This window comes from Rhinolophus ferrumequinum, chromosome 14 (assembly GCF_004115265.2).
Source record: "Rhinolophus ferrumequinum isolate MPI-CBG mRhiFer1 chromosome 14, mRhiFer1_v1.p, whole genome shotgun sequence".
In the NCBI taxonomy this organism is placed as follows: domain Eukaryota; kingdom Metazoa; phylum Chordata; class Mammalia; order Chiroptera; family Rhinolophidae; genus Rhinolophus; species Rhinolophus ferrumequinum.
This window is the reverse complement of record NC_046297.1, coordinates 72849368-72877301: the sequence shown is the minus strand read 5'-3', so window position 1 is coordinate 72877301 and position 27934 is coordinate 72849368. Positions and strand designations below refer to the sequence as shown.

The following is a 27934-nucleotide window of genomic DNA, read 5'->3' as shown; positions in this document are numbered from 1 at the left end:
CCCACCCAGTCAGATCGGAGGTGGCCAGTCTCCCCTCCTTGGGGGTACACAGCAGGCCCAGCCCACCTTGCCCTGGCCTGGCCACTGCCTCCCCATGCCCCAGGCCACGCCCACTGCCTCCCCATGCCCCAGGGCCACGACCCCCCCCCCTACCCCCACCATACACATTGCTCATACGTCCTCCCTGTCTCATATCAGCAGCTTCCCCCCGTTCACATCCCCATGCCATCTCCTGGACATTCTTACTGGATTTATCTTCCCAAACACAAACCCAGCTGTGGCTCCTGCCGGAGTCCCTTCCAGCTACAGGACAGGTCCAAGCCCCCACCCATGGATGGCCCTGGCTGTCCCTCCTGCAGGAGAGAGGTCCTGGTCCTTGCCCTGCCCATCCCCAGGGAGCCTTCCCAGGGGTAGCGCAGCCCAGCTTTGCCCTCCTTGAACTTTTCCAGAAAACACTGCCCTTGCACATTTCCTTTGGTGCTTACGCCCAAGCCCTGCCTCTGGCCACGTGAACGCTCCGTTTCCTCCTCATGTAACATCCTGCTGGGCCTGTGAGCTAACACTGAGCAGAGTCCCGGGGGCAGGGCACCCCGGACAGGGCCTGCTCCTGCTCAAGGAGACAGCTGCTGGGGGAGGTGGGGAAGGGGCGCTGTGTCCCATGCCCAGTTCTCAGCATGTGAACAGAGGAGAGTGCCCAAGGGGCAGTTCTGGACAGCTGCACTGCAGGGCGAGGTGGATGCCAGAAGGGGCCAGGGGCTGGGAAGGCAGTGCACATCCCAGCCTGCGGAAGTGGGGCCTGCCTGTGGCTCAGGCTGTGCCAGGTCAGGCCTGGGCTGGAGGGGCAAGGGGACAGCAGGAGGTCAGCTGCAGCAGCCAGTGGGCATATGGCGGGGACTGCCTGCCAGGCACTGCATGCCAGCCAAGGCATCTGAACTTCAACCCGCGAGCAATTGTCCGAGTGTATAGAGGTGAGCTGACGGTGAGCACGAGGAGGCCGTGGGAGGCAGGGGGAGGTGGCAGGGGGACGGGAGTGAGGTGGCATGAATGAGGGGAGAGAACTGCGCCCTTTCTGGCCCAGGCGGCTGGGGTGGATACTGTTGACGGAGGTAATGCAGGAGCAGAAGGTTAGGGGGAGGGCGAACTGTGCTTTGGGCAAGCCACAACTGAGGTGCCTGCAAACATTGGGGGGTGGTGGTGCTGGCTTGCGGTGTGTGGGTCCCTTCACAGATGCTGGGGTGCTGGTGCCAGTTAGAGGGGGTTGATGGGCTGCCCCAGGAGAGGGTTCTCAGGCCAAGCTGGACGGAGAGTCCTGTGGGAGAAGGCTGCAGTGAGGACCATCCACTGGGGTTCAGAGCTCAGGAGGGCTCAGGGCAGGGAGGCCCTCAGACAGAGCGGGGTCCCGGGCCGTGGAGGGAGCCTCTGTGGGGAGGGTGAGGCTATGGACAGCTGGCTGACCTCTGAATGCACCCTGGAGCCAGGGCCTGATGGCTGAGGGCTCCTGAGTTGGGGAGGAAGAACCACAGGGTAGGACACGCACAAGCTGGGCTGATGGTCCTTGAATGACGCAGCCTGGTGAGGCCAGTGGACGGTGCCAGAGGCAGGCCGAGAGGCCAGCTGGCGGAGCCCTCAGTCTTTGTCCAGCTCTCAGCCTGGGTCTCTACTCTGCAGGTTTCTCGTGGGGAGGGTGGAGGGGTGTGGAGGGCCTTCATCTGAGCCAGGCCTGGGCAGCATAGCAGGTGCCCGAGGATGGGCTCCCTGGGGGCCCTGCAGAGACAGTCTGAGGAGAATGACAGGCCTGCTCTGGGCGGGTCAGTGACCTAGGCCACTCGCTGCCCCTCTGGCCCAGGGTGAGATGGTAAGGATCTCACAAGACCCTCCATCATGCTATGCTAGGAGTGAGTGGCAGACACAGTCAGGCCACTTACCATCGTGTGACCCACGCACCAGGTTTAGCCTCTGGGAGCCTCAGGGTCGCTGTCCAACAGCTGGGAATCCTGGCACATACCTTACGTTGCGGCTGGGAGAGTGCAGAAGGGAGGCACAAGTGGGCCGAGAAGGACCAGCTGCTGTCGTGAACCCCTGCAGCAAGCTAACCCCACGGTCAGTGCCAGGTCCTGCCCCCTGCACCATCCCAGCGGTGCCTAGAGCCCCCTCCCACCTCACGGAAGAAGTGGCTGTGAGAAGAGTGACGAGAAGAGCACAGAGAGCAGAGGTTCCTGTTTATTGGAATTTTAAAGACAGCGTAATGAGAGGAAGGCGTCCTCCTCCCCCAAAATATTCCATCCTCTCTGACCTCAGGACTCAGTACAGGGATGAGACCCTTAGCCCTCAAGTCCCCGCAGAGGGCAGCACTCCAGGGTGGGGGTGGACGGGGAGGGGTACTCTATTCCAGGCAGGAGCTGGGACAGGAGGGGAGACGTGCACCCTCACCGTTTGCCTTGATCCCTATGCCCTGGGACCTGGTGTCGCCCCCTGGAGTGGGTTGGCAGACAGGGCTCATGCAACAGTGAGTGGGTAGGAGGTGGCATGGGAACCTTGCCTCACTGCCCTATGGTGGGTGGGAGGGCTGGAAGGGGCCATGCCGGCCACTGAGGATCCAAACAGAAGTATCTGTAGTGTACATACAGGAGGGTGGGAGGGGCTTCCTGCGTCCAGGGAGAAAGGGGGAGGTCCAATGGCACTGCCACACCAGCCACGCCGGCCACGTGTGTGTGCAGGGCCTGGCTACTCCTTGGCGCGGCCGATAATGGTGAGAATGTACAGGAAAATGTTGATGATGTCCGTGTACAGGTTCAGTGCTGCGAACACGTACTCCTCCGGGCTCAGGGACAGCTGCTTGTTCCCCAGCAGCAGCTGGGTGTCTACCGCCAGGAACTGGGGTGACAGCACAGGTGCTTAGGGAGCTGCCCACCTGCCCGCCCACCACCCGCGCCCGGACCCACCGGGGGCCCCTCACTCACGCAGGTGAAGAGCAGGGCGCCAAGCGAGGCGTACACAATCTCCAAGATGCGGCTACGGATGAAGATGCAGAGCAGGGCGAACACCACCAGCACCACCATGCTCACCAGCAGCACGCCCATGCACGACGTGAAGTCGTAGCGTGTCTGTGGGCACAGGGGACAGCAGGCCCTGGGTGCCACTCCCATGGCTGTGGGCCCCCACCTGCACATAAAGACTGCCCTGACCTCTCACCTGCATGGAGAAGATGACCACCGTGAAGCAGACCGTTGTGGTGATGCCCACAGCCATGATGACCGCCTCAGTGTTGTAGAAGCTGGCGATCATGCCCACCATGTAGGACAAGCTGATGGTCAGGATCGACTGCGGGGACACAGGGCCTTGGGTAAGTGGGCTGCTCCTGCCCCACCCACTCTGTCAGTCCAAACAGTGGAAGTGACGGGTGGGAAAGCTGGGCCCTGGGGGCCAGGGGCTCAGGTGTGAGGGTTACCAGTGCAATAAGGTTCCAGGGGTGTTTTCGTCTGAAGTCCCCACAGCAGCTGAGGACAATGAGGGAGATGAAGAAGACGGCATAGGAGACATAATAGGTCCAGACGTTCTTCTGGACGAAGCCCTTCACCTCCCTGACGAACGTGAACACGGCCACAGTGGACAGAGTCACGGACAGCTGCAGAGTCAGCACCAGGAACACCTGAGGAGGGAACTGCTCAGAGCCCTGCCCAGCGCCGCGGCCCCACTCCCCAGCCCCAGGCCCACCTTCCGGATGAAGGCCTGGCGAATGCTTTTGTCATCCCAGTTGGTGGCAGGGAAGTCCTGGTTGTCATAGTAGGATGGGGGTCCTTCTTCATGATAGTTCCCATGCTGAGGCGCTGGGGAGCAGGACGGGCTGGTCAGCGCCACTTGTGGGTGTCTGGAGCCCCTGCCCTCCCCGTGGCCCTGCCCAACTACTCACAGCCAGGGTCCTGTGCCGGGAAGGCCTGTGGTTGTCCATAGGGGTTGGGGGGAAAGGGGCTCTGTGGATATGGCCCCTGGGGGTAGCCCCCTTGAGGGTAGGGACCCTGTGGGTAGCCTCCTTGGGGATAGGGGCCCTGGGGGTAGCCTCCTTGAGAATAGGGGTCCTGAGGGTAGCCCCCTTGGGGGTAGGGACTGGGACCCTGGGGATACCCCGGCTGGCCATAGGGGGAAGGTTGGAATGGGGGCTGTGGGTAAGGGGCCCCAGGGTAGGGAGGCATGGGGGGCTGGGGCCCCCCAGGATATCCAACATTGGGGGGAGGATAGCTGTCCCCAGACACCAAGAAACTCTTCTCATGGGGCATGGCCTCAGGTTCTGTGGTCTCCCCCTAGAGGAGAGACAGAGAACAGTCAGCCCTGCGGTGACAAGTACCCAGAACCAGCCTGGGGCTGCCCCACCTGCTGCCTGGAACCAGGATTCAACAAGGGAGATTCATGACCTCTGCCTCCCGCTGTCCCAAGCCTCTGCGGCGGGACCGGGAGGGTAGGGTGGGGCTTCAGAAGGAGCCGCTCTAGGCCGAGTCCAAAGGTAGGGGAGGGGCCAGGAGAGGGGACAACTGTCAGCCTCGGGATTTTGGACTCCAGTTGTTTCTTAGAAGCAAGTGAAAGGGCCTTCTCACCGCTGCTGCGGTCTCCCGGGTCGGAGCCGGCGGGGTCGGGGCTGGGGTGGGGGCGGGGTAGGGAGGTGTGGGGTGTGCCCGGACCCTCCCTTTCGCATTCCGCCTCTTAAGCAGCTTTAAGGGGCCAGAGCCGGCGGCTATTTCTATCCCAGGAAATCCCCAGGTCATCTGTGAGCGGCGAGAGCTCTGACCCGTCTCTGAGAGCAGGGCCCGACCGTCCCTCGTTCCCCGGGTAGGGGGAGCAGGCCTGGATGGGCTGCCAAGGTGCCTGTCAGTGAGGTACGCCAGGAACAGCGGGGTGCGGAGGTGTGTGGGGGATGGAAGCGACCAGAGGGCATACGGGGAAACAAAGCGGGCGTGGGGACCAGGCGGGTGGAGGCGGCAGCCACGAAGCCTGTCCCGAAAGCGGGGTGGGCCCTCCTACCCGGTCGGGGGTCGCTTGGGCCGCGGGTTCCGCTGCCGCCGCAGCGCGACGCCCCTTCCCTCCCACTCCAGGTCGCGGCTCCCTGTCCCCCAGCCACCGCTTGGGCCCCGAGTGGGCCGTGCGCCCCGGCGGGACCAACCGGCTGACCCACCGCGGCGCTGCTCGGCTGTGCGGGGTCCGCGCGGGGCGGGGGCGGCCTGCTGGGACTTTCAGCGGGTAGACACGCTGCTGGGCCTGAGCCGGGGACTCACCACTCGCGGGGCGCCTCAGGACCTTGCGCACGGGGTCCGCTATGCGGCCGCGCGGTCGATGCCCGCTGCGCCCGCACCCGAACCCGCACGGACACCCGCTTCACAGCCGGCTTGGCTGGGCCTACGCCTGCGTCTCGAAGACGCAGCAGGGCCTTGTGACGGGGCGGGGCCGGCGGCGCGGGGCGGGGCCGGGCGGCGGAGGGGCGGGGCGACCGGCTGGGCTCCGCAGCGAACGCGGAGCTTCTGGACAGACTGAACCTGCTGCGGGCGCCCTGCTGGCTCCTTTCCAGCTCCAGGCCTGAGCCCCGCGTGCTACGCTGTCTGCCGAGGGGTGGAGGGGGGCTGTAGGGGCTGAAGACCTCTGGGGGCAGAGGTCTGGGCTGGCCAATTTGGTTCAGGGAGTTGAGAAATTTATTCCAAAACCTGGGATTGCTGGGGCTACCAAGCAATCTTTGGCCTTAAAGGACCGACCACCTTTACTTTTCATCCAACCCAGTCCCCAAATACGAGGCCTGATCATTTCATTGCTCCGTCATCCCTACCAGTCACTGAGGGCAAACTGTTCCAGGCCCCATGTGAGAGACCTTTTATCCTCTTTTGTCTTCAAGCACACCTTCATGGCTGCAAGGGTGCAGTCCTTACTTAGCCCGGTTTCCCTGCTAAGGGGCTGAGGCTGAGAGATGCCCCAGGACTGGAGGCCAAGTTAACTTCCTTGCTGAGGTCCAGTGGGCCTCCTAAGGGGGTGCTGACTGCCACAGCCGGGGACACATGCTGCAGGGTGGTGTCCTGGAGCAGCGCCTCTTCACCTGGGTCCTGCGGACCTTCCTGTGCTCTCCTGGCTGTCACATGGTGGGCCTCTCCCAGCCTGGCCCTGGTTCGGAAAAGGCTCTGTCCTGTGTCCACTGGTTCAATGTTTAACAGCTGGGCCTGGCAAGGGAAGCCCTGATCTACCCCTTTTGCACGTAGTGTAAACACTCCTGTCGTGGCTGACTGCAAGCTACCACCGATTCAACAACTGGTTCCTGAAACTTGAACAATCTGGTCATGACTTGAGCTGCTCCAGTGCACCACTGCCTGTGGGAGACCCCTGAGCAGGGGTCCGCATGATAAGTAAGTCGTATCGTGTGGTAGGAGGTCAGTTCCGTGGAAGAGAAAATACAGAGTGGACAGGGACATATTCAGGCTTTGTGGGATAGAAACTCATACAATTTGAGAAGCTCTCTTCAAAAAAATAATAATAAATGACACATACGAAGTTGAGGTCAGGGTCGTGGAAGTGGCCTGTGTTAGAGGTCCTTAAATACTTTCATGTTCAAGTTAAACCTGCCGCTAAGAACCAGGTAAGGGAGTGGTGGCCAGGTGGCTCTGTGGGAAAGGCCCATCCAGGCACAGAAAAGAGCCAGTGCAAGGACATTGAGATGGGAGTGGTCTGCCCTGGAGGAAGAGGCTGGGGCTGGCAGAGCATGGGAAATGGGGCCAGAGAGGGGGCTGGAGCCCCTCGTCAGGCTGAGTCTGGCCGGTCCTCCAAAGGACTTTGGCTTTTACCATGGGCCCAAGATATAACATCTGTTGGTGCCACCTTACTGGGCCCCCTCGGCCCGCTCTGTTGAGAAGGGACAGTGGAGGTGGGTGGGAGTGGCAGATTAGTTAGGAGGTTAGTGTAGTGATCCAGGTGAGAGATGATGGAGGCTCAGACCAGGGTGGGGGCAGCCAGGGATGCAGGTGTGCAGCTGGGGGTGCAGTCTGGGCAGGTCCTCAGTCCCCTGGAGGGACAGCAGGGCTGGAGGCTGGGCTTCAGTGAGCTGAGGTGTATACAGAAGGTAGGAGGTGGAGCACATGGTGGGCACAGGTCTTTGAGAGGTTGGAAGCCCATGGAGCCTGAGCAGTGGGGTGGGCTCTAAAGGTGTAGCCTGGGTGTGATGCCTGCCCTGCCATGGCTGTCTGCACCCCTGCGTCAGGATTTGCTGCAGACAGGCACAATGCCTGCACCTTCTGGGGTTAGCCATGGTGATAACGATGATAATGATGAGGTAAGATTGGAAGACTGGGCAGGTACACAGCCGAGGAGAGAGAGCCGTGGGGTGGGTGCGGAGGTGGTGTGGGGAAGGCAGTGTGGGGAAGCACTTGCAGGTCAAGGGTGGGAGCTGCTTGCCCTCAGCACTCAGGAAGGTTGAGGCCTGGTCACCTGGTAGGTGTGAAGGTGAGCAGGTTGGGGAGGTTGCTGTGGGGGTTGGGAGCCAGCCTGAGCCAGGGGCGTACCCCGCAGCTGCTCATGCTGTGGGGGGGGGGTGGGGGTGGTAGCACAGTGGCTTGAGGTCCCTGAGTGGGGCCAATGATTCAAGCTGCCTGGTGGATTTCATAGGGAGGGTGATTGGCCGTTCTGAGATTCACAAGGAGAGGCCAGTGGGAGTGGAAGAGCCCCAGCAGCTACTCTCCCTTCCCTACCAGCCAGTGGGCAATGGGGCTGGTGGGCTGGACTGAGTGGGGAGGCACAGCAACATGTCCTGGCCAGCTGAGGGCTCTTAGCCAGCCGAGGTGGGCGGATGGGGTGGGAGGCTCTGTGAGAGGCCTCCCCAGAGGAAGGGAAGCACCTTCCAGGCAGCCACCCGGCCCAGCCCCGTGCCACAGGCCCCTCCCTTCCCCTTCCCTGACACAGTTTCACTTTTGTTTTCTTCCGACCCAGGCCTTCTGCAGGCAGAGTCCTGACTGGAGGCGTGAGCTGGGCGGCCCCAGCAGTGTAAGTGCGGGAAGTGGGCCGCCCACGATGAAGGGAGTACCAGGAAATGCTGCGGGGCTGGAGGGGGCTAGGACGGTGGGGTGGGACTGTGGGCTGCTACCTACCCACCTGTGTGGCCCCAGGGTTGTGATGACAGAGGCAGAGGCAGAGGTGGGGGCGGCACTGGAGCTCAGCGGGCTGCCGCCCCACGTCCCCGACGAGCTGCTCACACTCTACTTTGAGAACCGCCGACGCTCTGGTGGGGGTCCTGTGTTGAGCTGGCAGAGACTTGGCCGCGGGGGTGTACTCACTTTCCGGGAACCTGCAGGTGAGGGGACTGGTGGAAGCGGTGGGCTGGGCCCCGGATAGCCGCTGGCCCTGACAGCCCGCTCCTCCCCACCTGGCAGATGCAGCGCGGGTCCTGGCCCAGGAGGAGCACAAGCTTCATGATGCTCAGCTGAGCCTGCGGCCTGCCCCGCCCCGCGCCCCTGCCCGCCTGCTGCTCCAAGGACTGCCCTCTGGCACCACCCCCCAGCACTGGGAGCAGCACGTCCAGGCCCTGCTGCAGGTCACCGGACACCCTGAGCAGGCCTGCCGCGCCCTAGACAGTCCACGACCAGACCGGGTCCTGGTGCAGCTGCCCAAGCCCCTCTCTGAGACAGGTGAGAGGCGGGACTAGGGCAGGTGTGCCATTAGGGGAGATGCTCCGAGCCAACTCGCACCTCCCCCACAGAAGTCCGTGTGCTGGAGGAGCAGGCCCGGACCCTGAGCCTGGAGGGGCACCAGGTATCTGTGGTGCGGGTGCCACAGGCCCGAGCTGTGCGTGTGCTGTGGGGCTCCTCCCCTGTGGACCTGCTGCTGCTGGAGCTGTACTTGGAGAATGAGCCCCGCAGTGGGGGCGGTCCCCTGGACGGCCTGCGCAGCCTACCCGGGGCCCTGGGCACCGTTGTCTCCTTCCAGCAGTGGCAGGGTGAGTGGGGCTGCAGAGCCGGGCTGCCCTCCCATCTGTCAGAGCCCTGACGGCCTCGTCCTCTCCCTTCCTCCAAGCGGCTGAGCGGGTGCTACAGCAGGAACACCAGCTGCAAGGCTCAGAGCTGAGCCTCGTCCCCCACTACGACGTCCTGGAGCCTGAGGGGCTGGATGAGAACACCAGCGGAAGGGACCACTCAGCCAAGTTGGGACCTGGGGCCACTGAGCATGCTCACCTAGAGGCTGGAGGGCCAGCGAGAGCACTGATGGATGTGGGGACTGTGATCTTGGGCTCCGAGGAGCCACCAGGACAATCGAGAGCCTCGCTAAGTAGAGGTCCCATAGGGTCTCTGGAACAGGCTGGGCCACTTAGCTCGGGGCCTATGGGGTCATTGGGACAGGCAGGGCTGGTAAGCTCGAGGCCTACAGGATCTCCAGGCACAGTAGGCTCAGAGATTGCCACAGGGTCACCAGAGCAGGAGTGGCTGGAAAGCCTGTGGCCTGTGGGGTCACTGGAGCAGGAGGGCCTGGAGAGCCTGGGGCACGTGGGGTCACCGGAGCAGGAGGGCCTGGAGAGCCTGGGGCACGTGGGGTCACCGGAGCAGGAGGGGCTGGTGGAGGTGGTGCTGTCGATGGAGCCGGGAGCCATGCGCTTCATACAGCTCTATCACGAGGACCTGCTTGCTGGCTTGGGAGACGTTGCCCTTTTCCCACTTGAAGGATCAGATGTCACTGGCTTTCGGGTGAGTGACCTCTGCGGATTCCTCACCTTTGGCCTACTCTCCCAGTGGGGGGCATGGGGTGGGTATCTAGGATCTTTCTTGTGCCCTAGATCTGCAAACTGTTCCCTTCCCCTGTGGTCCTGCAGCTCTGTGGAGCCCTGGCCCCATGCCAGGCAGCCGAGGACTTTCTGCAAAGTCTGCTGTGCAGCGTGAGCTGTCACATGCTGAGCCTGAAGCACCCGGGCAGCGCCAGGTTCCTGCTGGGTCCACAGGGGCAGCACCTCCTTCGGGGGCTGGAGGCTCAGTTCCAGTGTGTCTTTGGGACAGAGCTTCTGGCCAGGGACACCCTGGACATGGACCCTGGAGAGGTAGCCGTGGAGCCTGCCCCTGCCCTCCCCTTTCTCACACCTCAGCCCCTGTGCCTCCTCCACCCCCACTCAGAGGCCTGGCATTCTCTCCTGACAGGTGGACCCCACTGAGGCCCTCCAGGCCCTCCCTGGCCAGTCCCACACTCTGTCTCCCCCAGGCGGTGACCAGGAGAACCCGAGCCTGGGTAGGGCTCTCTGGGGACGTCTGGCACACCCTGTGGCCCTTCTGTGACCTCACCCTCTGCCCTGCTCTGCTCTCCCACCTGTCTGACCCCGTGTCCCCTAAACCCTTTCCCCATCTTTCACCCGGTCCTCCACTCATCCTATCCTCAGCCCCACCCTGGCTGGGCTTGACCCCTCACCCAGTGCCTCTCCCTGTCTGCAGAGGAGGTCCAAGAGCTGCTGGCCACCCTGGAGGGCCTGGATGGGGAGGACTGGCCACCCCTGGAGCTGGGTGAAGAGGAACCTGAGGAGGAGCCTGCCCCCAGGGGTGGCGAGGAGCCCTTGGCCCCCAGCATGGGGGCACCGGGGTGGCTGAAGGAGGAGGCCGCACTGCAGCTGGCTCTCCACCAGTCACTGCAGCCACAGGGCCAGCTAGCTGAGCAGAAGGAGGCTGCTGCCCTGCAGCAGGCCCTTGCCCTGTCGCTGCTGGAGCCAAGCCCGTGGGAGGCAGGAGAGCTCCCGGGTGGGGCTGCTGGTGGGGCCCAGCTGGTGGTGCACGCGGCCTTTGAGCAGGATATGGACCAGTTGGACCGGGCCGTAGTGGCAGCCTTGGAGCTTCATCTCCGGGAGGAGACGGTGGGGCTCCGGGGCCACGTGCTGCCCACGGAGCTGTGTGCCCGCCTGGAGTGGTGCCACAGCGTGAGTGTGACCCTTGACAGTGAATGCGCCATCTTCCGTGGCTTTGGGGCCCAGCCCAGCCGTGCAGCCCGCCACTTAGCGGCATTGCTGGCTGGCCCCCGGGATCAGAGTGTGGCCTGTGTCTCGGAGGCTTCGAGCCCCACCCGTGAGTCTGCAACCTGGGACTGGGGCCTGGGGTGGGCCAGTTCTGGGGGAGCAGTACCCCAGGCATGGCCCGGACCCTCTTCCCCCCCCATGTGTCAGTGCCCCAGCAGATGCCGAACGGGCCCTTGGGTAGGCTGGAGTGTCTGGGCGAGAGCAGCAGGGAGTTCCAGGCGGTGGTTCGGGCCTTTTACGACACGCTGGACGCTGCCCACAGCAGGGTCCGCATCATCCGGGTAAGTCCACACTCTGTCTTGTCAGCCTTGTGGCCTCCTGGGCTTGTGCCACAGGAGCAGAGCCTTGCAGAGCCTGTGGGCTTCCATTCTTGCATGTCAGGGTCAGCTGGCCAGGAGCTGCCCAGCACCGAGCAGGCTGGAAGCTGCAGCCAGCCCCGTTCCTGCCCAGCGCATGTTCCCCAACGCTGGGCAGGGCAGCCAGAAGGGCATAGGGATTGGGGGTCCCAGGATCTGACAAGCCTGAGCCAAGGTCTGGCGCTCTGCCAGGCACACCAGAGGGTGTGACCCTCCAGGCTGCTCCTCGTCTGGAGCATGAGGTGGTGGTGCCATCTCGTGGCTACTGTGAGGATTACCCCTCCCACAGACACGTGCCTAGTGCTTGCTGTTCTAGGGGCTCTTCTGCCTCCGACAGGTCAGCGCCTGCAAAAGGAGGGCTTCCTGCAGCACTGCGTGGCCCCCTGTAGTTTCACTTGCTAAATGTGCCAACTCTGAGTACGGGTATGCTTCAAAAAAGGCTGGGACCACCTGGTGGCAGCCATAGGGAAACCCTGGGAGTCCCAGAGAAGAGGCGGAGGAAGGACTCCGGAGGCCATGGGGGGCGTTGTTGGAGGGCGGTGAGGTCCACATGTCTGCGGCCAGCAGGCAGGACTGAGGAGGAGGCCCTGCCAGGCTGGTCTCTTGGCGAGCGAGTGTGAGGGCAGTGCCAGAGCTCAGGCCGCGGCAGCGAAGAGTAACTGGGAGCGGAGGACCAGGACCAGTGTGACAAGTGTGAAAATGAGCTGGTTGTGGAGCGGAGGGAGGAGGGAGGATGGACGGGCATAGCTGGAGCAGGAAGCCAGGTGGATGTGCCCAGCTGACAGGGAAGGCTCCCCAAGGGCTGGCTGGACACAGGGGAGAAGGAAGGATGGCCGGGTTCACTGTGCTGGGTGCTAGTCTGACGCTCTTGACTCCTGATGCATCAAGTTGGACCTCGGCAACCTGAGCTGGTCAGAAATGCATAACCTGTGGCCTTCCCCAGACCTGGCCCCATCTTCCAGGAGATGACTGCTGCCACTTTGGATAAAGTAGTTTTCCTCCACTCTGGACCTTGCCGCTGTCACTTCTATGTCCTGATGGAGGAGAGACACACTGCACTGGTGCCCCTGACTCCCTGGCCGGTCTTGTTAGTTCCGGGCTTGTGAGTCTTCCAGCGAGCACCTTTGTGACTCTGGAGGGTACACTTCAGTCTTTCCTTTTCACTTAACAACTTGAGAAACTGTTTCTTGCCTTTTTGTGTAGAAGAGGAGCAGGATGGCGTCCTCCCACTTTTGCTTCCTCCTCCCTCTTCCAATCTCACAGTTTGGTTGGTTACATTATTTTTGTTGTCAGCAAAGTTGACAAATGTCATCGTCTATTCTGTAACCATCATGAAGCTCCATCCTTGGGCCATAGGTTGCTGGATATATAATGATAATGAGAAAATATTTACCGCTGAACCATATGGCAAATAGGGAAATGAAATTCTAGTTATTAAAACTGGAGTGCATAAAAGAGAATATTCTAGGATTCAAGGACCAATGGGTCTCAATTGTTTTCACTTTCTCCATTTTTTCTGTGTCTGTGCTTGGCTGCTGGGTCACTCTCTGTGCCCCCTGGTCACCCTTTTGCATAGATTCTTTTCTGTTCAGTAGAAGTATCTTCTGGAATGAGTAGTACAGCGTGGACTTTTAAATTGAGTTGCCTTTTACAGTTAGAGGCAGTTTGCAACTATGAGTTGATATTGGTGTCTACTATTCTTTTTCAAACAAAAGTTGCCATGAGTTTGTTTAAGACATTTCTGTGAAATGAGAACAGCTGGTTCTTGCCTTTTTTAGTATGTCCTGATTTTGTCCTCACTGTGAATTGTTGGGCCGGATAGAGTGTCCAGGATCAAAATATGTTTTCCTCCAGATCCTTGTAAGACATTACTCTTTTTCTTTTCTCTTTAAAACTGTTTGTTCTTAGAAAGTTAAAAAGAAAAATCTCTGTGGTCTCTTAGCATCCAGTGTGGGCAGTGAGAAGCCCACCCCACAGCAGGGTCCGCATCATCCGGGTAAGTCCACACTCTGTCTTGTCAGCCTTGTGGCCTCCTGGGCTTGTGCCACAGGAGCAGAGCCTTGCAGAGCCTGTGGGCTTCCATTCTTGCATGTCAGGGTCAGCTGGCCAGGAGCTGCCCAGCTGAGAACATTGTCCATTTGCATGTTGATGGTGGTGGTGGTGTGTGTGTGTGTGTGTATACACTTCTAGAGTCTTTCACGTTGGAGGTTGAAGTTTTCCGGCAGATAGGTGTCCTTCCCTATTGTCCTTGGCATGTTGTGGATCCTTTCCACCCAAAGATGACACCTTCAGCTCAGGGAAACTGCCTCCCGTGTCCTCACTGGCTGGTCACCTGTCCGTCCTCTTCTTGCGTCTCTCTGAGGCAGATCTCAGCCCGCCTCCCTCACCTGCCCTCTCAGGTTCCATCTCTTTTCTTTAGCTCTGCACTCTGAGTCACTCCTTAACTCCATCTGCATATTATTTAGCCTACCCACTGGATTTATTCAGCAATTCCATTCTTTTAAAATATATATATTTTTAACAGTTCATCAGTTCCATTCTTGATGTGGGAACTCGCTAGTGCAAGGTTTCTTGGCAACTACTTCCTGTCCTGTGGATGTGATATTCTTTCGCACCCTTCCACAGAGACTAGTTAGACAAGTTCAGAAGCTGTTGGGTCCTCCACAGCTGACAGTGGGGCAGGTTGCCTTGGTCTTCCGGGCACTGAGGGTCTCCAGAGAGTATCTCTTGGTGTTGGGAGTGAAGTCCCGTCGGCGGCGTGGGCACCTGGCTCATCCTTTCTTTGCGGAGGCCCGGTTGTGGGTGCTGGTGCTGGTGAGTGCTTGCGTTTGCCACCTGCAGGCCTCTCTGGAAGCCCTCAAGTTGCCACTTGGGGCCCCATCCAGGTGGCAAAGTGCCCCGCCGAATATCTGCCGCTGGACAGAGCACGATTGGAGCTGTGCGGTCTCCCAGTTCCCGACCTCCTCCAAGACGGCTCAGCTCTGCCCACCCGCCCAGAGGGCAGGGAGGGTCTCCACAAGTTGCTGCCTTGCCCCCGCAGGTGGAGCGCGTGTTGCACCCGCTGCTCCGGCAGCAGTACGAGCTGCACCGGGAGCGCTTGGTGCCACGCTGTGAGCGGCGCCCAGCCGAGCTCGTGCTGTATCATGGCACCACGGCAACCGCTGTCTATGACATCTGCGCGTATGGCTTTAACCGCAGCTTCTGCGGCCGCAACGGTGAGACTGGGACTGGGGGGGGGGGGGGGCGGGGCTCGGCCGACACTGGCGAGCCTGACCCGCGCCCATTCCGCCTGCAGGCACGCTCTACGGGCAGGGCGTGTACTTCGCCAAGCGTGCCTCCCTGTCGGTGCAAGACCGCTACTCGCCCCCCAACGCCGATGGCCACAAGGCCGTGTTTGTGGCGCGGGTGCTGACGGGCGACTACGGGCAAGGCCGCCAGGGGCTGCGGGCGCCCCCTCTGCGGGCCCCGGGCCACACGCTCCTACGTTACGACAGCGCTGTGGACTGCCTCCACCAGCCCAGCATCTTCGTCATCTTTCACGACACCCAGGCGCTGCCCACCCACCTCATCACGTGCGAGCACATGCCCCAGGCTCCCCCCGGGAACCCCTCTGGGCTCTTGGGCCAATTCCCAGCCACTTAACTCTAGAGGCCCCGCATGACCCTGCCTTTGGCCTCAGGCTCCCCAGGCGCCCGCTCCGCACAGCCTTACCGTCCCCTGGACTGCCTGAGCTGCCCCTGGGGGTGTCCCTGCCACCTGCTGCGGTGCGGAGACCGGTGGTGCGAGAACGAGGGCTGGGGTCTGGTACCCGCCTGAGTCTGCCCAACCACCAGGGTTCAGCAGAGCTGGGGCGGAGGGCCCAGAGCCCAACACCCTCGCCTCGGCCAGACCTCACCCAAACGGACTCTGTCATTTGAATAAACGTGAAGCCTGGTGGAGGACCTGATGGAGCCCCGGGTCGATCTGTGTTGAGGTGGGGGAGGGACCTCTCCGTGCCTAGGGGCAGGGGCGGAGGGGGCAGAGCCCGCTGCTCCTTTGGGGCGGTCCTGGGCAGCCGGCAAGGCCGGACCCAGCGCGCACCCGAGCGACCCCACGTCGCTTTAGTGTCACGCATGCTCCCTCAACAATGTCTCCTTGCCAACCGGCCCGCCCTGTACGCGTGGGGGAGACGGCTGTGCCCCGCCATAGGGGTGCGCGCAGGAAGGGGGGGGCGCTGCCCAGGCGGGGCGGCGCTCTCATTCCAGCCACGCCTCGGTGAGCCCCTGGCCCGGCGCGCGCGCGCACGGCCCCCAGATCACACGGGCGGCGCTCGGTTTGGAGCCGGGGCGGGGCTCCGGGCTCGCCCCGCCTGCATCGCCTCCGCGGCTCTCCCGGTCCAAGCAGTCTGGCAGCGGCGGCCGAGCCTAGCCGAGCTGAGCTACCAGGCACGTAAAACCGGGGCTGGGATGGAGAGGCGCACACCGTGCAGAAGCTGAGGGGTGTTTGGGGGTTTGGAGCTCTCCGGCCGCAGGCGTCCCGGAACTAGGGGCCCTGTCGCGGCCCGTCCTCCCTCCGAAGAACACCACCTCTGCGCGCCCGAGACTGCGGAACTGGTCGGGCGGTGCCCTGGGTGTGGGCAGGAAAGACGGTTGGGTTGGCCCGGACAACCGCGGGGCTCCAGGCTGGGGGCAGGAGCAGAGGCGGCCTGTGGGAGGCGGGGCGGGGCAGAGTGGCCCCCAGCTCCGTGCCCGCTGCCGCCTCAGTCTTTAGTCTGAGGGCAGAGGCACAGTGCCCACATTGTGCCCCCACGCCACCCCACCCCCGCCGGGACAGAGGGCCATTCACCTCTCGCACGCCAGCACTCTTGGGGGGGATTAGCTGAGAAGTGCGCGCGCGTGGGTGTGCGTGCGCTCTGGCAGCGCTGGCGGTGCGGGTGTGTGTGCGTGCAGGGTGAGCTGCTGGAGCGGCGGTCCGAGCTCCCTCCCAGCCTTGCGGCAGCCTAGCTCCAGCGGCCCACGCCGCTGCGGCTCCAGCTATTTATAGGTGTTCACTGCGGAGACTGAGGTGGGACTGTGCGGGGCTGGGGGTGGGGTGCGGCCATGGGGAGTCCTAGAGGCTGAAGGCAGCTTGAAGGTAGAGCGCCATTGTACAGGGGATGGGGTCAGGGCCCTTCCCTGATGGGAGGGGAGGGGTGGCCTGGCTTTCCTGCCGATCTAGAGGTTTGGAGGAGACAGGGTCCAGGTGTGGGGTGGAGGGGGTGGAGGCCCGTGCCTGAGTGATAGGGAGGAGGGGAGGCTCAGTGTCCAAATGAAAGTGATCACCTCCGCCCTTCCCGTCGGACAGGGTGGAGGCTGGAGGGTGGGGGCAGTGCCCTTTGCTGGGGTGAGCCCATAGATGACAACGTAGAGGGGTCAGTGTTTGAGTGACTAAGAAAGAGAAGGGAGTGGTAGTCAGTGGGGGGGGTCAATGTCCTGGTGATAGACTGGAGGGAGTGAGCTCAGTGTCACTGTGTGGTGTCTGAGGGGTGAGCTGGAGGGGGAGAGGCCAGCTGTGGATGAGGGACAGGGTCCTGGATATCGGAGTTGAGAGAGTGGGGGTCTGTGTGCATGTGGTGGGACAGAGGAGAGGTGTGGGTTTCAGTGTCCAGGTGATAGAGTGGATGGGGTGGGGTAGGTTAAGGTGGGGGGCCAGTATGCAGTACCCTCCCAGAGCTGTGACGCCCTCCTGCTCCCTCTCCAGGAGGCCATGTCGGGGGAGGACCACGAGGTGCAGCCAATGGCTGAGGATGGCTCCAACGGAGGCAGCAGCTCACCCAGCCCTGGGGACACACTGCCCTGGAACCTGGGGAAGACACAGCGGAGTCGGAGACGTGGAGGTGGCTCCGGGGGCAATGGGAGTGTCTTGGACCCTGCCGAGAGGGCAGTCATCCGCATTGCAGGTAATGCGGTGGGCCTCGTCTGTTCAGCGAGTAGGCGCTGGCTTGTTGACAGAGCACCTGCTGTGTGCAGGTGTATGACTGTGAGGAGAGGGCTTCTCCTGTCCCAGGTGACTGCAGACAGCACAGCGCCACCTGCTGGCCCCACCCAGTCTGCTGCAGGAGGCCTAAGGTTGAACTTGCTGCGGTGGCGCCATCACTGGTCAGGCGGCAAGGGTCCAGTGCTCAAATTCCATGCTACTTTCTTGGGCACCTGGGGCAGAATTGCCTCCTAGGCCCCTGGTCTGCGCTGCCACCATAGAGGGCAGTGCAAGCAGGTAGCAGCAGGACAGGAGGGTCCACCTGGTTGGTGAGAGCCTCGCACTTTCCACTCCCCCCACCCCCCCAGCCAAGCCTTGCTCTCTAGTCGCTGCCATTCTGGGGAGGAGGATGGAAAAGGCCCAGCAAGAGGCCCCCAACAGTGTAGGGCTGGCAGCTGGACACTGGCCCCTCCCTTTGGGAAGTGGGAAACCTCGGGCTGGAAGTGCTGGGCCCGGGAGGAGCCCACTGAGGGTCTCTACATCCAGGCTGTGGAGTCCTGACCCCATTCCACCACCAGGACCACCGGAGGAGCCATCCTGGAGGGAGCTTCAAGGCGTGGGGGAGAGGCTGAAAGGCCAGCTGTGGAGTGAGGACAGTGCTGGGGTCAGCGAGGGCCTTTGTGAGTGGAAATGCAGAGGGGCAGGACAGCAGGGCAGCGTGAAGGCTGATCGCCTGCCCCCCCTCCCCCTGGGGCTGTGTGACCTGTCAGCCCTTTTCATACTTCACATATGGCTTTTAAAACCGAGGTCCTTTTTTTACCCACATGAAAGCCAGTCAGGGACGTCCTTCTACGCCCTGGCCTTCCTCTGCATCCCCCCGGTCTGTAGCTCTCACTGCCACGAGCTATGCGGCAGCCAGTGGCCAGGGCAGGGCCTTTGTGCACTGGCCTGCTGACCATCTTTGGAGGCTTCCTAGAAGAGGAGCTTCCGGTCACGGGTATATCCCCGGCATAGAATTAACCCCTGATTGTTCACAAAAGGTGAAAGAATTCACAGACTCAGAAAATTAAAAAGTAAAGAAAGTTTTATTAAAGATTGGGCAGAGAGAGAATGCCCATGGCAGAGTCCAAAGAAGACAGCTGCCTCTGGTAGTAAGGAGAGCAACACTGGCGGGTGTGTGTGTGTGTGTGTGGGGGCTTCGGGGGTGTGTGCCAAGGGCAGAGTCTCAGAGTAGACAGCTGCCCCTAACTTCAGGTTAACTTTTTCTTATGTAGGAAAGGGGGAGTTGGTCAGGCAGGTCTGAAGGCTGACATCTTTCCTGGGGCCTGGTCTGTTTGAAGACAATGTTATCTCTGGACTTGGACTCGGTCACCTAGGCCTGGGACTTTATGAGTCACCAGTAAAAACTGCCGGGGAGTTGTAAATTGGATTCCGGTGTCCTGGTGCCTGAGGATTAAGAAATTGCTCTTTTCAGGTTAGGATTTTGTTAATTAAATGGATTCACGGGGTATGGGTAGCCTTCAGAAAGGGAACAGAACAGAGTTCTTCAGTTGATCAGTGAGGGGAGAAACAAAGAGAAAACAGCTGAATATCAGGATGGATCAAACTGCAGACTAAGTCTAATTACAGGTGGCTAGATAGCCAGCTATGCTGTGAGTCACACTGCAAACAAGCTAAGTCAAATTACGTTATTGATTCCCTGAATTTCACCCTTACAGAGTATGCAGCATTTAAGGTTAGATAGGAACATGCAGGGGGAGAGTGGGGGAGGACAGGGAGGGGGCGTTCCAGAAAGGAGGACATTTGTCAGGGCTGAGAGACAGGGGTCTTTGACACTTTGATAGGTGGAAAAGAATGTCTTTGATTTCCACCAAGCGTTTTTTCTTCTGTAAATTTCCTATTTCATTCCTTTTACACAAGGTTGTCTGTTTTGGTTTTTTCTGTTTTAAGGGTCCTTTTTATGTTGATGCTAACTCTAGCTCCAATGTTGCAAGGGAAGCGTTCTAGGGAGCGGCGGTGGGAGCGGAGGGAGGAGGGAGGGGCGCGCCGGTGGAGGCCAGGTGAGTTCGCTGGACCTGGCAGGGTCGCCCGAAAGGTAGAACTGGCGAGGGAGGGGGCCCCTGCGGGGTTGGGAGTCGGGCGAGGAGAATTCAGGCTGTTGGCAGGCCCGCGACCCGGTCGGGAGCGGGAAGCGGTGTGCGCCCTCTGGCACGCGCGTGGGGCTGAGACTCGGAGCCCGCGGAAGCCGCTCCAGCGGACCAAAACCGCAGGCACCCAGGCGCGCGGCCGCAGCTCCCCTGGGCCGCGCCGGCCCCTGGCCCCGCCCCGCCCCGCCCGTGGGGCATCCTGGGTGCGGGGCGGGGCGGGGGCGGCCCCTTTAAGCGGCGTTCGCGGCCGCAGGGACAGAGTGGCGGCGGAGGGCTGGAGGCTCGCTCCGCGCCGCAGCGCCCCGCCGCGTCCCGCGCCCGCCGGCATGGCCGCTCTGCTGCCGCCCGGCCCGCCGTCCGACGAGCAGGACTTCATCCAGGCCTACGAGGAGGTGCGGGAGAGGTACAAAGGTACGGCGCCGTCGGCCCTGGCAGGTCCTCCAGCCTGACAGCCCGGCCTCTGACACCTTGTCCGCGGTGGCCGTCCCCATCGCGGCCCAGGCAGAGCCCAGTCCCCGCCGGCCTCGCCGGACCCCGCGGCCTGGGCGCCCAGGGAAGAGGCCGGCGCGCTCGGCGCAGCCCCCACAGTCATGCCCTTAATAGGGCATTGCGCGGCGCGGGTAGGGGGGGTGGGCCGCGTCTCGGCGGGGGCTCCCAGGGCCAGTGTCCAGTGTCCTGAGTCTATGCTCAGCAGACACGTGGGTCAAGGCTGAGCTGGGTGACTCCCCCGTGGGGCGGGGGCGGCTGCCACCGCCTGGCAGTGGGTCGCATAGTTGTGGCCTCTTCTCACCTCCCAAACTGGCCAGCGCCTAGGCTGCCGCCCTTCCTTGGCAGGGACCCCTGTTACACCCCTTCTCTGTCCCCTGGGGGCAGCTGTGGGCTGGGGAAGTCAAGGCAGTGGGCTCTTCCTCTTTAGAGGAACTCGCTCTGTGGCTTTTGGCAGACCCCCAGGTCCTGCTCTACGCCCCCTGGGGGCCTATGTGGACTTGCCCAGACAGACCCTAACTGCTGTCAGCCACCCGCACCATGCTTGGGTCCCCCGGCTCTGAGCAGGCATAGACACAGCCCTGGCTCCCGAGGGGTCTGGGAGTGAGCTGCTGCAGAGGGTCGAGGTGAGGGCCCTGGACAGAGCCGACCAGAGCAGGTCCCAGCAGCACATGGCCGGTTTTGCTGGCTCTGCCCCCAAGGGCAGCTCAGGGAGAGAGGTGCTGCTGGGGCCCTGCCTGGAGCCCTGTGGAACCGCACTCCACATGCTGACCTCGCCCAGGCAGGGAGAGGTTCCACCCGGCCCAGGCCCATCTCTGCCCCAGGTCCTCTGCTGACAGCTCCCACTGAGTCCTGCACAGGGGTGGGTGTGCTGTGGTTCTCTTTGCCAGCACGCTGGCCAACCAGTTTGCCTCTGCGACTTCACCTGGGCCTGGTAGAGACACTGCTGTGACAATGGGCTCCCCAGCCTATCCACTGCACTCACAGGGAAGGAAGGTACATCTCATTTTCTGCACGGCTGCCCGGCCGTGGAGCGTCTACCTGGATAGGCCCAGGATAGGGAAGCATCCGCCCACCTGGGCCACGGCTCTCATGACAAACTCCAGGACAAAGCTGTTTATGAACTGGCCACTCTGTTTAAAGAAGGGACACAGTGCTTCGTTCTAGAATCCCCGGTCTCATCAGGTCGCAGGGCTGCATGTGGCATCATGCTGGAGAGTCCTGGCCTGAGTAGCAAGCTTCCTCTTCCCAGGAGTGAGGCCTGGCAGGTCCCTGGGGGCGCCCGTCTCAGTGCCTCCTCCCCAGCCCAGCCTCCCTGGACACCAGGGTTGGTGTTGACCACAGGGCTGCCTTGGCCCATGTCTTCCTCCTGGGCTTGGTGGGTGGAGGCTGCTGAGAGGGCAGTGGGTGACTCTTGCCTGTTCCTGTCTGTGGGTGCCAGGGCACCTGCCCGAAGTGGACCCGCTTAGCATGAGTGCAGCTCCCCTTGTGTGGCGCTGGCCTGAGGGTGGCTGAGAGTTGCCAAACAGAAGAGCTGCTTCTGGGGGCTCCCCACACAGGGCCCAGAGTAGGGAGGGCTTCTGGGGCATAGCATGCACCCCTGCGTCTCTTCAGCTCCTGGCTGAGCCAAGGGGATGGGTGAGCAGCGGGGCTGGTGCCTGGGGTCAGGCCAGGGCCATAGCCAGGCCCACGAGTGGACGAGAGGTGGTAGGGCTGTGGGCCCCATGTCAGACTGAACCTACTAGAGGCCTGAGGCCCTGGCCCATCCTGTCCCTGGAGGTGAGGGGCTGCCCTAGGGGGGAGGGAGGGAGAGCAGAGCCCTGCTGGAGGCTGGGGTTGGGGAGGAGCCCCTCTCCTGGGCGGGCTCTGCCTCAGGGTTCCCCCTTCAGCCCTGCACACCCAGTCCTGGTCCATCAGTGTGCCCAGGAAGGGCACTGGCTTCTGCCTCCTGACCTCTCCCACCAGTCCCCACTGGCACTCGCCCCCAGCCCCACCCTCCCGTGGCATTACTTACCAGAAGCAGCTTCCGGTCTTCCCCTCCAAAGCCCAGCCTCTTAGCCCCTCACCCCAGTGACCACTCCCCCTCAACCCCACAACACATCAGGCCCTACCCTGGACACGTCATCCCCAGCTTGCCCCCTGGAAATCCCCAGTCTTAGGAATGGTCACTGCTCCTCCCAGAACATTCTGTTTCCCGGCTGCCTGAGCCCCTTGCCCCTCCCTGTCCTCCCTTCCTTTTCTCCAGGGCAGACTCCTGTAGGGCTGAGGCCTCTGGGGCCTGTAGCCCGAGAGCTCTGGGTCCCCACGGGCGAGCCTCCGGTGCCTACGGCCAGGCAGCCTGGAGGCTGACTCCCAGGCCCCAGAACCTGGCCTGTGCGGGCTCACGGGGCCTGGGACAGCTGCTATGCCAGGGGAGCCTGGAGATGCACGGGCAGGTGTGGGAGGCCAGGGAAGGGTCTGAGGGGAGGGGACACCTGAGGAAAGCAGGTGACCGGGAAGGCTGTCTGGTGAAGAAGGAGCCGCCCCAGCCCCTCGGGTGCAGGGCAGGGAGTGGAGGGCAGGGGCATGACTTCAAGGTTGTTCCCTCAGGGCTGGGAGTAGGGTGACAACTGAGTCAGTGTGGATGGGAGGCTAGGGCTTGGAGGCCTGAGGGAGCTGCTGCCTGGCCTTGGGGGTGGGGCAGTGGGTGTGGAGAGGGGAGAACAGAGGTGAGTGCTGTCGACTGAGGTAGGGAGCTGCAGGAGGTACACACCTGGGAGACCTGCATTGGGCTGGGGAGGAGGTGAGGCAGGAGTGAGGCCGGGAGGAGTGTCAGTGTGTCTGCGGGGCATGTGCCGAGCACAGCTCTTTCCTCAAGTCTCAGCTGGGGGGCTCCCCCTCCTTAGCAGGCCGAGCCACTGTGCCTGGCACCCTCCTGAGTGTCCCATCCTCTCCAGCCCTGGACTCTGAGCTCGGTTATCTGGCACCAGCCCCAGGCCCTCAGCCAGCAATTGCTGGGTGCTTGCATGGGTGAGTGGGTGACTGCCTGGGCTGTCATCTTTGGTGGCCAGAGCTCAGCTGGCAGGAGCAGAGGCTGGCAGGTATTTGGGACTCTTTGGAGAGGGCTTTTGGTGTGTTTAGTGTCAAAAGTAAAACGTGCTCAAAAAACAAAGAACCAACAGAAAACACTGTGCACGTATACAGAGAAAAACAGGTTAAGTCACACCTCTGGCTGGCTGGGGTGGCCAGTGTGTGTGTGGGGGGGGCGGGGCACAACGCTCCCACACACGTCCCGGACTGCGGTGTAGTGTGCACGGAACTTCTGTAGGCACCGGGAAACCGAACATTCGTGTGCATGCGCTTTGTCATGGTGGACGGGAGCAAACGTGCATTGCATCCTCGGAGGCCTGCCTATAAACGGAATCGTACAACTTGGGTCTGGCTGCTTCACCGAGCCTGGTGTTTTCAGGATTCATCCTGCCGTAGCACAGGCTGCCACTTTGTTCCTTCTGCGGCGGAATAATAGGCCCTGGATGGATTCACCACACTCGTCAGCCTCGCCTTGGTGCGTGGACACTGGCCATTGTGGACGATGCTGCTGTGGCATTCGTGGGCCCGTGTTGTGTGCACGTGTGTTTTTGTCTCTTGGGGAGATGCTGAGGTCACGTGGTCTTCTATGCTGGCTGCTTGAAGGACTCATGACTGTTTTCCAAAGCAGCCATACCGTCCCCGTTCCTCGTTCCTGTGAGGTGTGTGTGAGGCTTCCCATTTCTTCACGTTTCCCCCCCACACCCCCCATCTGCCTTTTTGATTGCAGATGCCCAGTCCTAGTGGGTGTGAAGTGGCGTCTCCTGGGCTGGGGACGTGGCTGTCTCTTCTCGTAAACCTGGTGGGTCTCCCATGTATATGATGGGATCCACGCTGGGATCCATGCTGTTGGACAGGAGGATCCTCCAGGCTTTTCCTGGATGGCCCCTCTCCATTCCTGGCTTCTGCTGAGATGGTTGAGGGGATGGATGAATCAGACATGTAATCTCTTCAGCTGAAGATGGTCCAGTTACGCCCGTGGCTTTCTCTAGGCTGTGTGCTCCTGACAGCGAGTCTCCCCACAGTGGCGTCCTCTGCAGTGTGAATAGCTATAGATTTCCCACGTCCCCAGGGCAGCTCTCTTCTTGCTTGGCAGTCCGTCCCACGGTGTATGTCTCCTCCTGCCCTGCCCTGTGCGTAGCCGGGAGATAGCAGGTCACGCCGTCCACACTGGGCCTGGAAGTCTCAGCCAAAGAGCTGAGCACATCACTTACATGCTCCCCTCCCACCCAGGTCGGCGGTTTCCTGCCCCTTTAATAAGGGCTGCCTTTCCCCAGGCCCAGCACTGTGTTCCTCATTGCCTCCTCCGTCCTCAGAGCTGCCCCTTGACGTCCTCATCTGCCAGCAGTCCGTTCAAGGCGGTCATGCCCCTCGCAACTCTCCAGCCTCTGTCCAATGCCCAACTCCAAAGCCAGTTCCACACTTTCAGCTGTTTGTCCCAGAAACAAATCTTTTTCAGTTTCCTGTGTCTGCCACAGCCAACGACCACACACACAGGTGGTCTGAAACGACAGAAGTGTATTCTCTCACAGTTCTGGAGCCCATGAGTGCAGAGTCAAGGTGAGAGCAGGGCCACGCTCCCTCCGACGGCTCCAGGGAAGACCTTCCCGTGCCCCTCTGGCTTCTGGTGGCTGCTGGCATTCCTTGGTTGCGGCCGCATCCCTACAGTCTCTGCCCCCTTTTGTCTTCATCTGCTATTTTTTTTTTAAAGATTTTATTGGGGAAGGGGAACAGGACTTTATTGGGGAGCAGTGTGTACTTCCAGGACTTTTTTTCCAAGTCAAATTGTCCTCTCAATCTTAGTTGTGGAGGACACCGTTCAGCTTCAAGTTGTCCTTTCAGTCTTAGTTGTGGAGGGCGCACCTCAGCTCCAGGTCCAGTTGCCGTTGCTAGTTGCAGGGGTCACAGGCCACCATCCCTTGCGGGACTTGAGGAATCAAACTGGCAACCTTGTGGTTGAGAGCCCACTGGCCCAGGTGGGAATCGAACTGGCAGCCTTCGGAGTTAGGAGCACGGAGCTCTAACCGCCTGTGCCACCGTGTTGGCCCTCTTCGTGTGTTTTTGACGATGACACGTGTCGTTAGATGCAGGGCCCACCCAGCTAAGCCATGGATGATTTCATCGCGAGACCCTTAACTTAATGACATCTGCCAAGACCCTAGCTCCAAATAAGGGCAGAGTCATAGGTGCCAGGGGTGTAGATGTGAACATACCTTTTCGGAGGGCCACCATTCATGGCCCGCCCCCAAGTCACCTGCAGTGGTCGGTCAATGTGAAATTTCCACATCCTCTTGTTTTTAAAAAATGTACACAGTGTTTTGTAGTATAATGTATTTCTCATTTTGTTATTTAATATTATGAAGTATTTAGATACATGTAACTTCACTTGGCTGTTGCAACACCGACATCTGTCTGTGACATTAACTTACAGCATAATATTCCTTTGCATGGTAATCCTATCGTATTTAAACTAATTTTGTGGAACATTAAGGTTATTTTTGTTTTGTTTTCTGGTATTAAGAAACAGCTTTGTAGCTGGATTGTTGTGTGTGTCTATGACTATTGTTAGAAATACAATTTCTGGGTCAAATGGTTTACACCATGTAAGCTTTATCCCAAGATAGATACCCTTTTTCACCTCTCAGATTGGCAAAAATCCAAAACCCTGGATTTCTGGATGGTATTGGTGAGGCTGTGGGACACGGGCCAGTGTAGTGTCTGTCAGATCCACAAGTGCCCGCTCAGGTGACCGGTGTCACTGGAGGAGGGCCATGTGCCCACGTGAGGACATGGGAGGCCTCCGGGCAGTGGTGATGGAGAGCCAGGGGCACAGTGGAGTGCGTGAGGTGCCACTTTTTGTGTTAAAAGGGGGGAAGCCAAGAATCGTGTTCTTGCTTCACGTTCTACAGAGAAATTCCGGAGGGATAACCGGGAAGCGGAAAACTGAGCCCCCAGGGCACCCGGGCGGGGAGAGGACCACCAGGAGGGAGACTGAGTGGGGTGAATGTTCTGTTCACACGCAGGATTTGAATGGGTTCGGAAGACGCTTGTGGGTATCCAGCGGCTTCTGCCCCTGCCTTCGGGCCACACTTGGAGGCCGAAGCTCGCCAGTCTGCTGTACGACTGTGAGCGAGTGAGCGAGGCCCTGGGAAGCGTCGTGCGGGGGGCAGCCGGGGTTACGGCTCATGCACGCGTTAACTTGCGGGCACTGGTTCTGCGGCGTCGGACTTGCGCACACTGTCTCCCCGTGCGCCTCTCCGCGTGCGCGGCATGGGCTTCCACACTTCAGTTCTGACTAATCTTTATTTACCGTGTTCCAGAGAACTTTCTATCTTGCATTGCTGACGAAGGGTTTTTTCCGTTATGTTTTTTAACTAGTTATGGCTGGCCGCTAAGGATTCCCTTGGGTCTTGTCGAAGTGTACGTGAAGCCTGCCTCTTTCATGGGTTCCGCTAGGTGGCCGGTGCAGTGTGTGCAGGAGCTCGGAGCTGCGCGCCACGTCCTGGCGCGTGATGAGGCCGCAGAGTCCCGTCCGTCCGTCTCCTTCCCCTGCCCCGCGCACCCCCACCTGCACCGGGGGCAGCTCGGGCTGGAGCGGCTTGAGGAGGGTCCCTAACCATGCCGAGGGCCTTACAGCCTTCCCATTCTTGTGTGGCCACTGGGGAGGCCGCCGGGAAGGCGTCACTGTGGGTTTCAGAGGGAGGTCTGTTCCCTAGTTTACCCGGCCGATTTGTAAAAATCAGAAAATACCCGTGGGTTTTTATCACATGAGTTGCCAGCATTTTTTAGGTCAGTACACAGGTTTTCTCCTGTTAATGAAGTCAAACTGTATTAGTAGCATTTCTGGGAAGTACATCACCCCTGAACGGCAGGAATTCATTCCTTCATTTCCCCTGGAGGACACCTGCGTGTCCAGGCTTGGGGTACAGGGATGAATGAGACAGCCGCCCCCACGGCCCAGACAGAAGTTTCTGTGTTAGAGACCGCTGTCCCTGCTGTGAGGAAATCACAGAGGGGTCAGTGCACTGGGACCAGATGGACAGGATCGAAAGGGGAGGTCTCCCTATTGGCCCACAGATGGGGTCTGCCAGCCTCCAGGGCTGGCAGCAGAGCTGTGGCAGGCCCTGGTTTGTGTGTGAAAGCCCTCTGGCTGATATGTGTAGAATGCCTGCAAGTTGTGGGGTGGGGGGTGTTGATGACACCCTCCCAGTGCTGTCTGTTCTGGCGGTCAGAAATGTGGTGGCCAGGCCCAGGGTGACTGACGGTGGAGACAGTGCAAAGAGGACAGGTTGGAGAGAGATGTGGGGGCAGGATGATGGGACTTCCCAATGAATGGGACACGGCGATGGACCCAGGCTTCCCCCAAGGATCAGACACCTTCTAATGGTGTTATTCTAGAACAGGGATGCACAGCAGAGCTGGGTGATAACCCGTGCCTCTCGGGTCTTCACCGGGATCCCCAGCAGCCCTGGCTGGTGGTGTGCTGGGCCTGGGTCTCCGCAGTGGCCTCAGGCTGGCCTGGCTGAGTTCACACTCATCACCCGACACAGAGGTGGCCTCCCAGGGGAGGAAGGTCTCCTCCTGCCCCAGCCTGGCAACTTCCCTGAGGTCGAGGCCAGTGCTGGGCTGTGGCTGTGGGGGGAGGCCTGGCAGTGCAGGTGACAGTGCAGGCCTGTACCCCCACTGCAGGGGGAGTTGCACGTTCCAGAGACCCTAGGTGGGAGGTGTCTGCTGGCAGGGCCTACAGCTGTCACATGTCACCCCCGTACAGGATCACTTGGATTGCCTGCCCACCAATCACTAGTGAGCCCCAGCAGGGCAGGCTGCCATGGGGGTGGGGGCAGGTTTGAAGCTGGGGGTGCACCAAGCCAAGGGCAGGCAGGGCCTTGAGACCAGTAGGACCATCCAAATGGCAGGTGGGGGTGTGTGGAGGCAGGGTCAGGGTCTCC

At 61.0% G+C, this 27934-nt stretch overlaps 3 protein-coding genes across 11 annotated transcripts in view; 2 read left to right on the top strand and 1 right to left on the bottom strand.

Annotated features, from left to right (window-relative positions):
• Positions 1-2202: 2202 nt before the first annotated feature.
• Positions 2203-5424, bottom strand: GRINA (glutamate ionotropic receptor NMDA type subunit associated protein 1). The gene is made up of 7 exons (XM_033126335.1): positions 5265-5424; positions 3911-4298; positions 3715-3827; positions 3449-3649; positions 3193-3321; positions 2961-3104; positions 2203-2874 (listed from the first exon to the last, which is right to left on the bottom strand). The coding sequence occupies exons 2-7, from the start codon at positions 4272-4274 to the stop codon at positions 2725-2727; spliced, it is 1101 nt and encodes a 366-aa protein (XP_032982226.1). The 5' UTR covers positions 4275-4298; positions 5265-5424; the 3' UTR covers positions 2203-2724.
• PARP10 (poly(ADP-ribose) polymerase family member 10) lies at positions 4322-15287 on the top strand. 3 transcript variants are annotated; one of them, XM_033126233.1, is made up of 14 exons: positions 4322-4498; positions 4742-4868; positions 6231-6374; positions 7948-8001; positions 8124-8308; positions 8388-8642; positions 8714-8950; positions 9028-9692; positions 9818-10039; positions 10137-10224; positions 10425-11045; positions 11144-11277; positions 14393-14567; positions 14648-15287. In XM_033126233.1, the coding sequence occupies exons 5-14, from the start codon at positions 8131-8133 to the stop codon at positions 14992-14994; spliced, it is 2922 nt and encodes a 973-aa protein (XP_032982124.1). In that variant the 5' UTR covers positions 4322-4498; positions 4742-4868; positions 6231-6374; positions 7948-8001; positions 8124-8130; the 3' UTR covers positions 14995-15287. The 3 variants fall into 3 exon arrangements, with proteins under 3 accessions (XP_032982124.1, XP_032982126.1, XP_032982125.1); XM_033126235.1 differs by lacking the exon at positions 4322-4498 and having other exon boundaries at positions 4544-4868; positions 9028-9499; positions 9542-9692; XM_033126234.1 differs by lacking the exons at positions 4322-4498; positions 6231-6374 and having other exon boundaries at positions 4544-4868.
• A 376-nt stretch (positions 15288-15663) lies between these two features.
• PLEC (plectin) overlaps positions 15664-27934 on the top strand; it is a 52059-nt gene continuing 39788 nt past the window's right edge. For 3 of the 7 annotated variants that reach the window (XM_033126180.1, XM_033126179.1, XM_033126177.1), the window contains exons 1-2: positions 15664-15776; positions 17071-17269. In XM_033126180.1, the coding sequence (XP_032982071.1) occupies positions 17077-17269 (193 nt within the window). In that variant the 5' untranslated portion in view covers positions 15664-15776; positions 17071-17076. Of the gene's footprint in view, positions 15777-16205; positions 16396-17070; positions 17270-19721; positions 19845-27934 lie in introns of those variants that run through there. The other 4 variants (XM_033126195.1, XM_033126191.1, XM_033126189.1 and 1 more) reach the window with 2 other exon arrangements.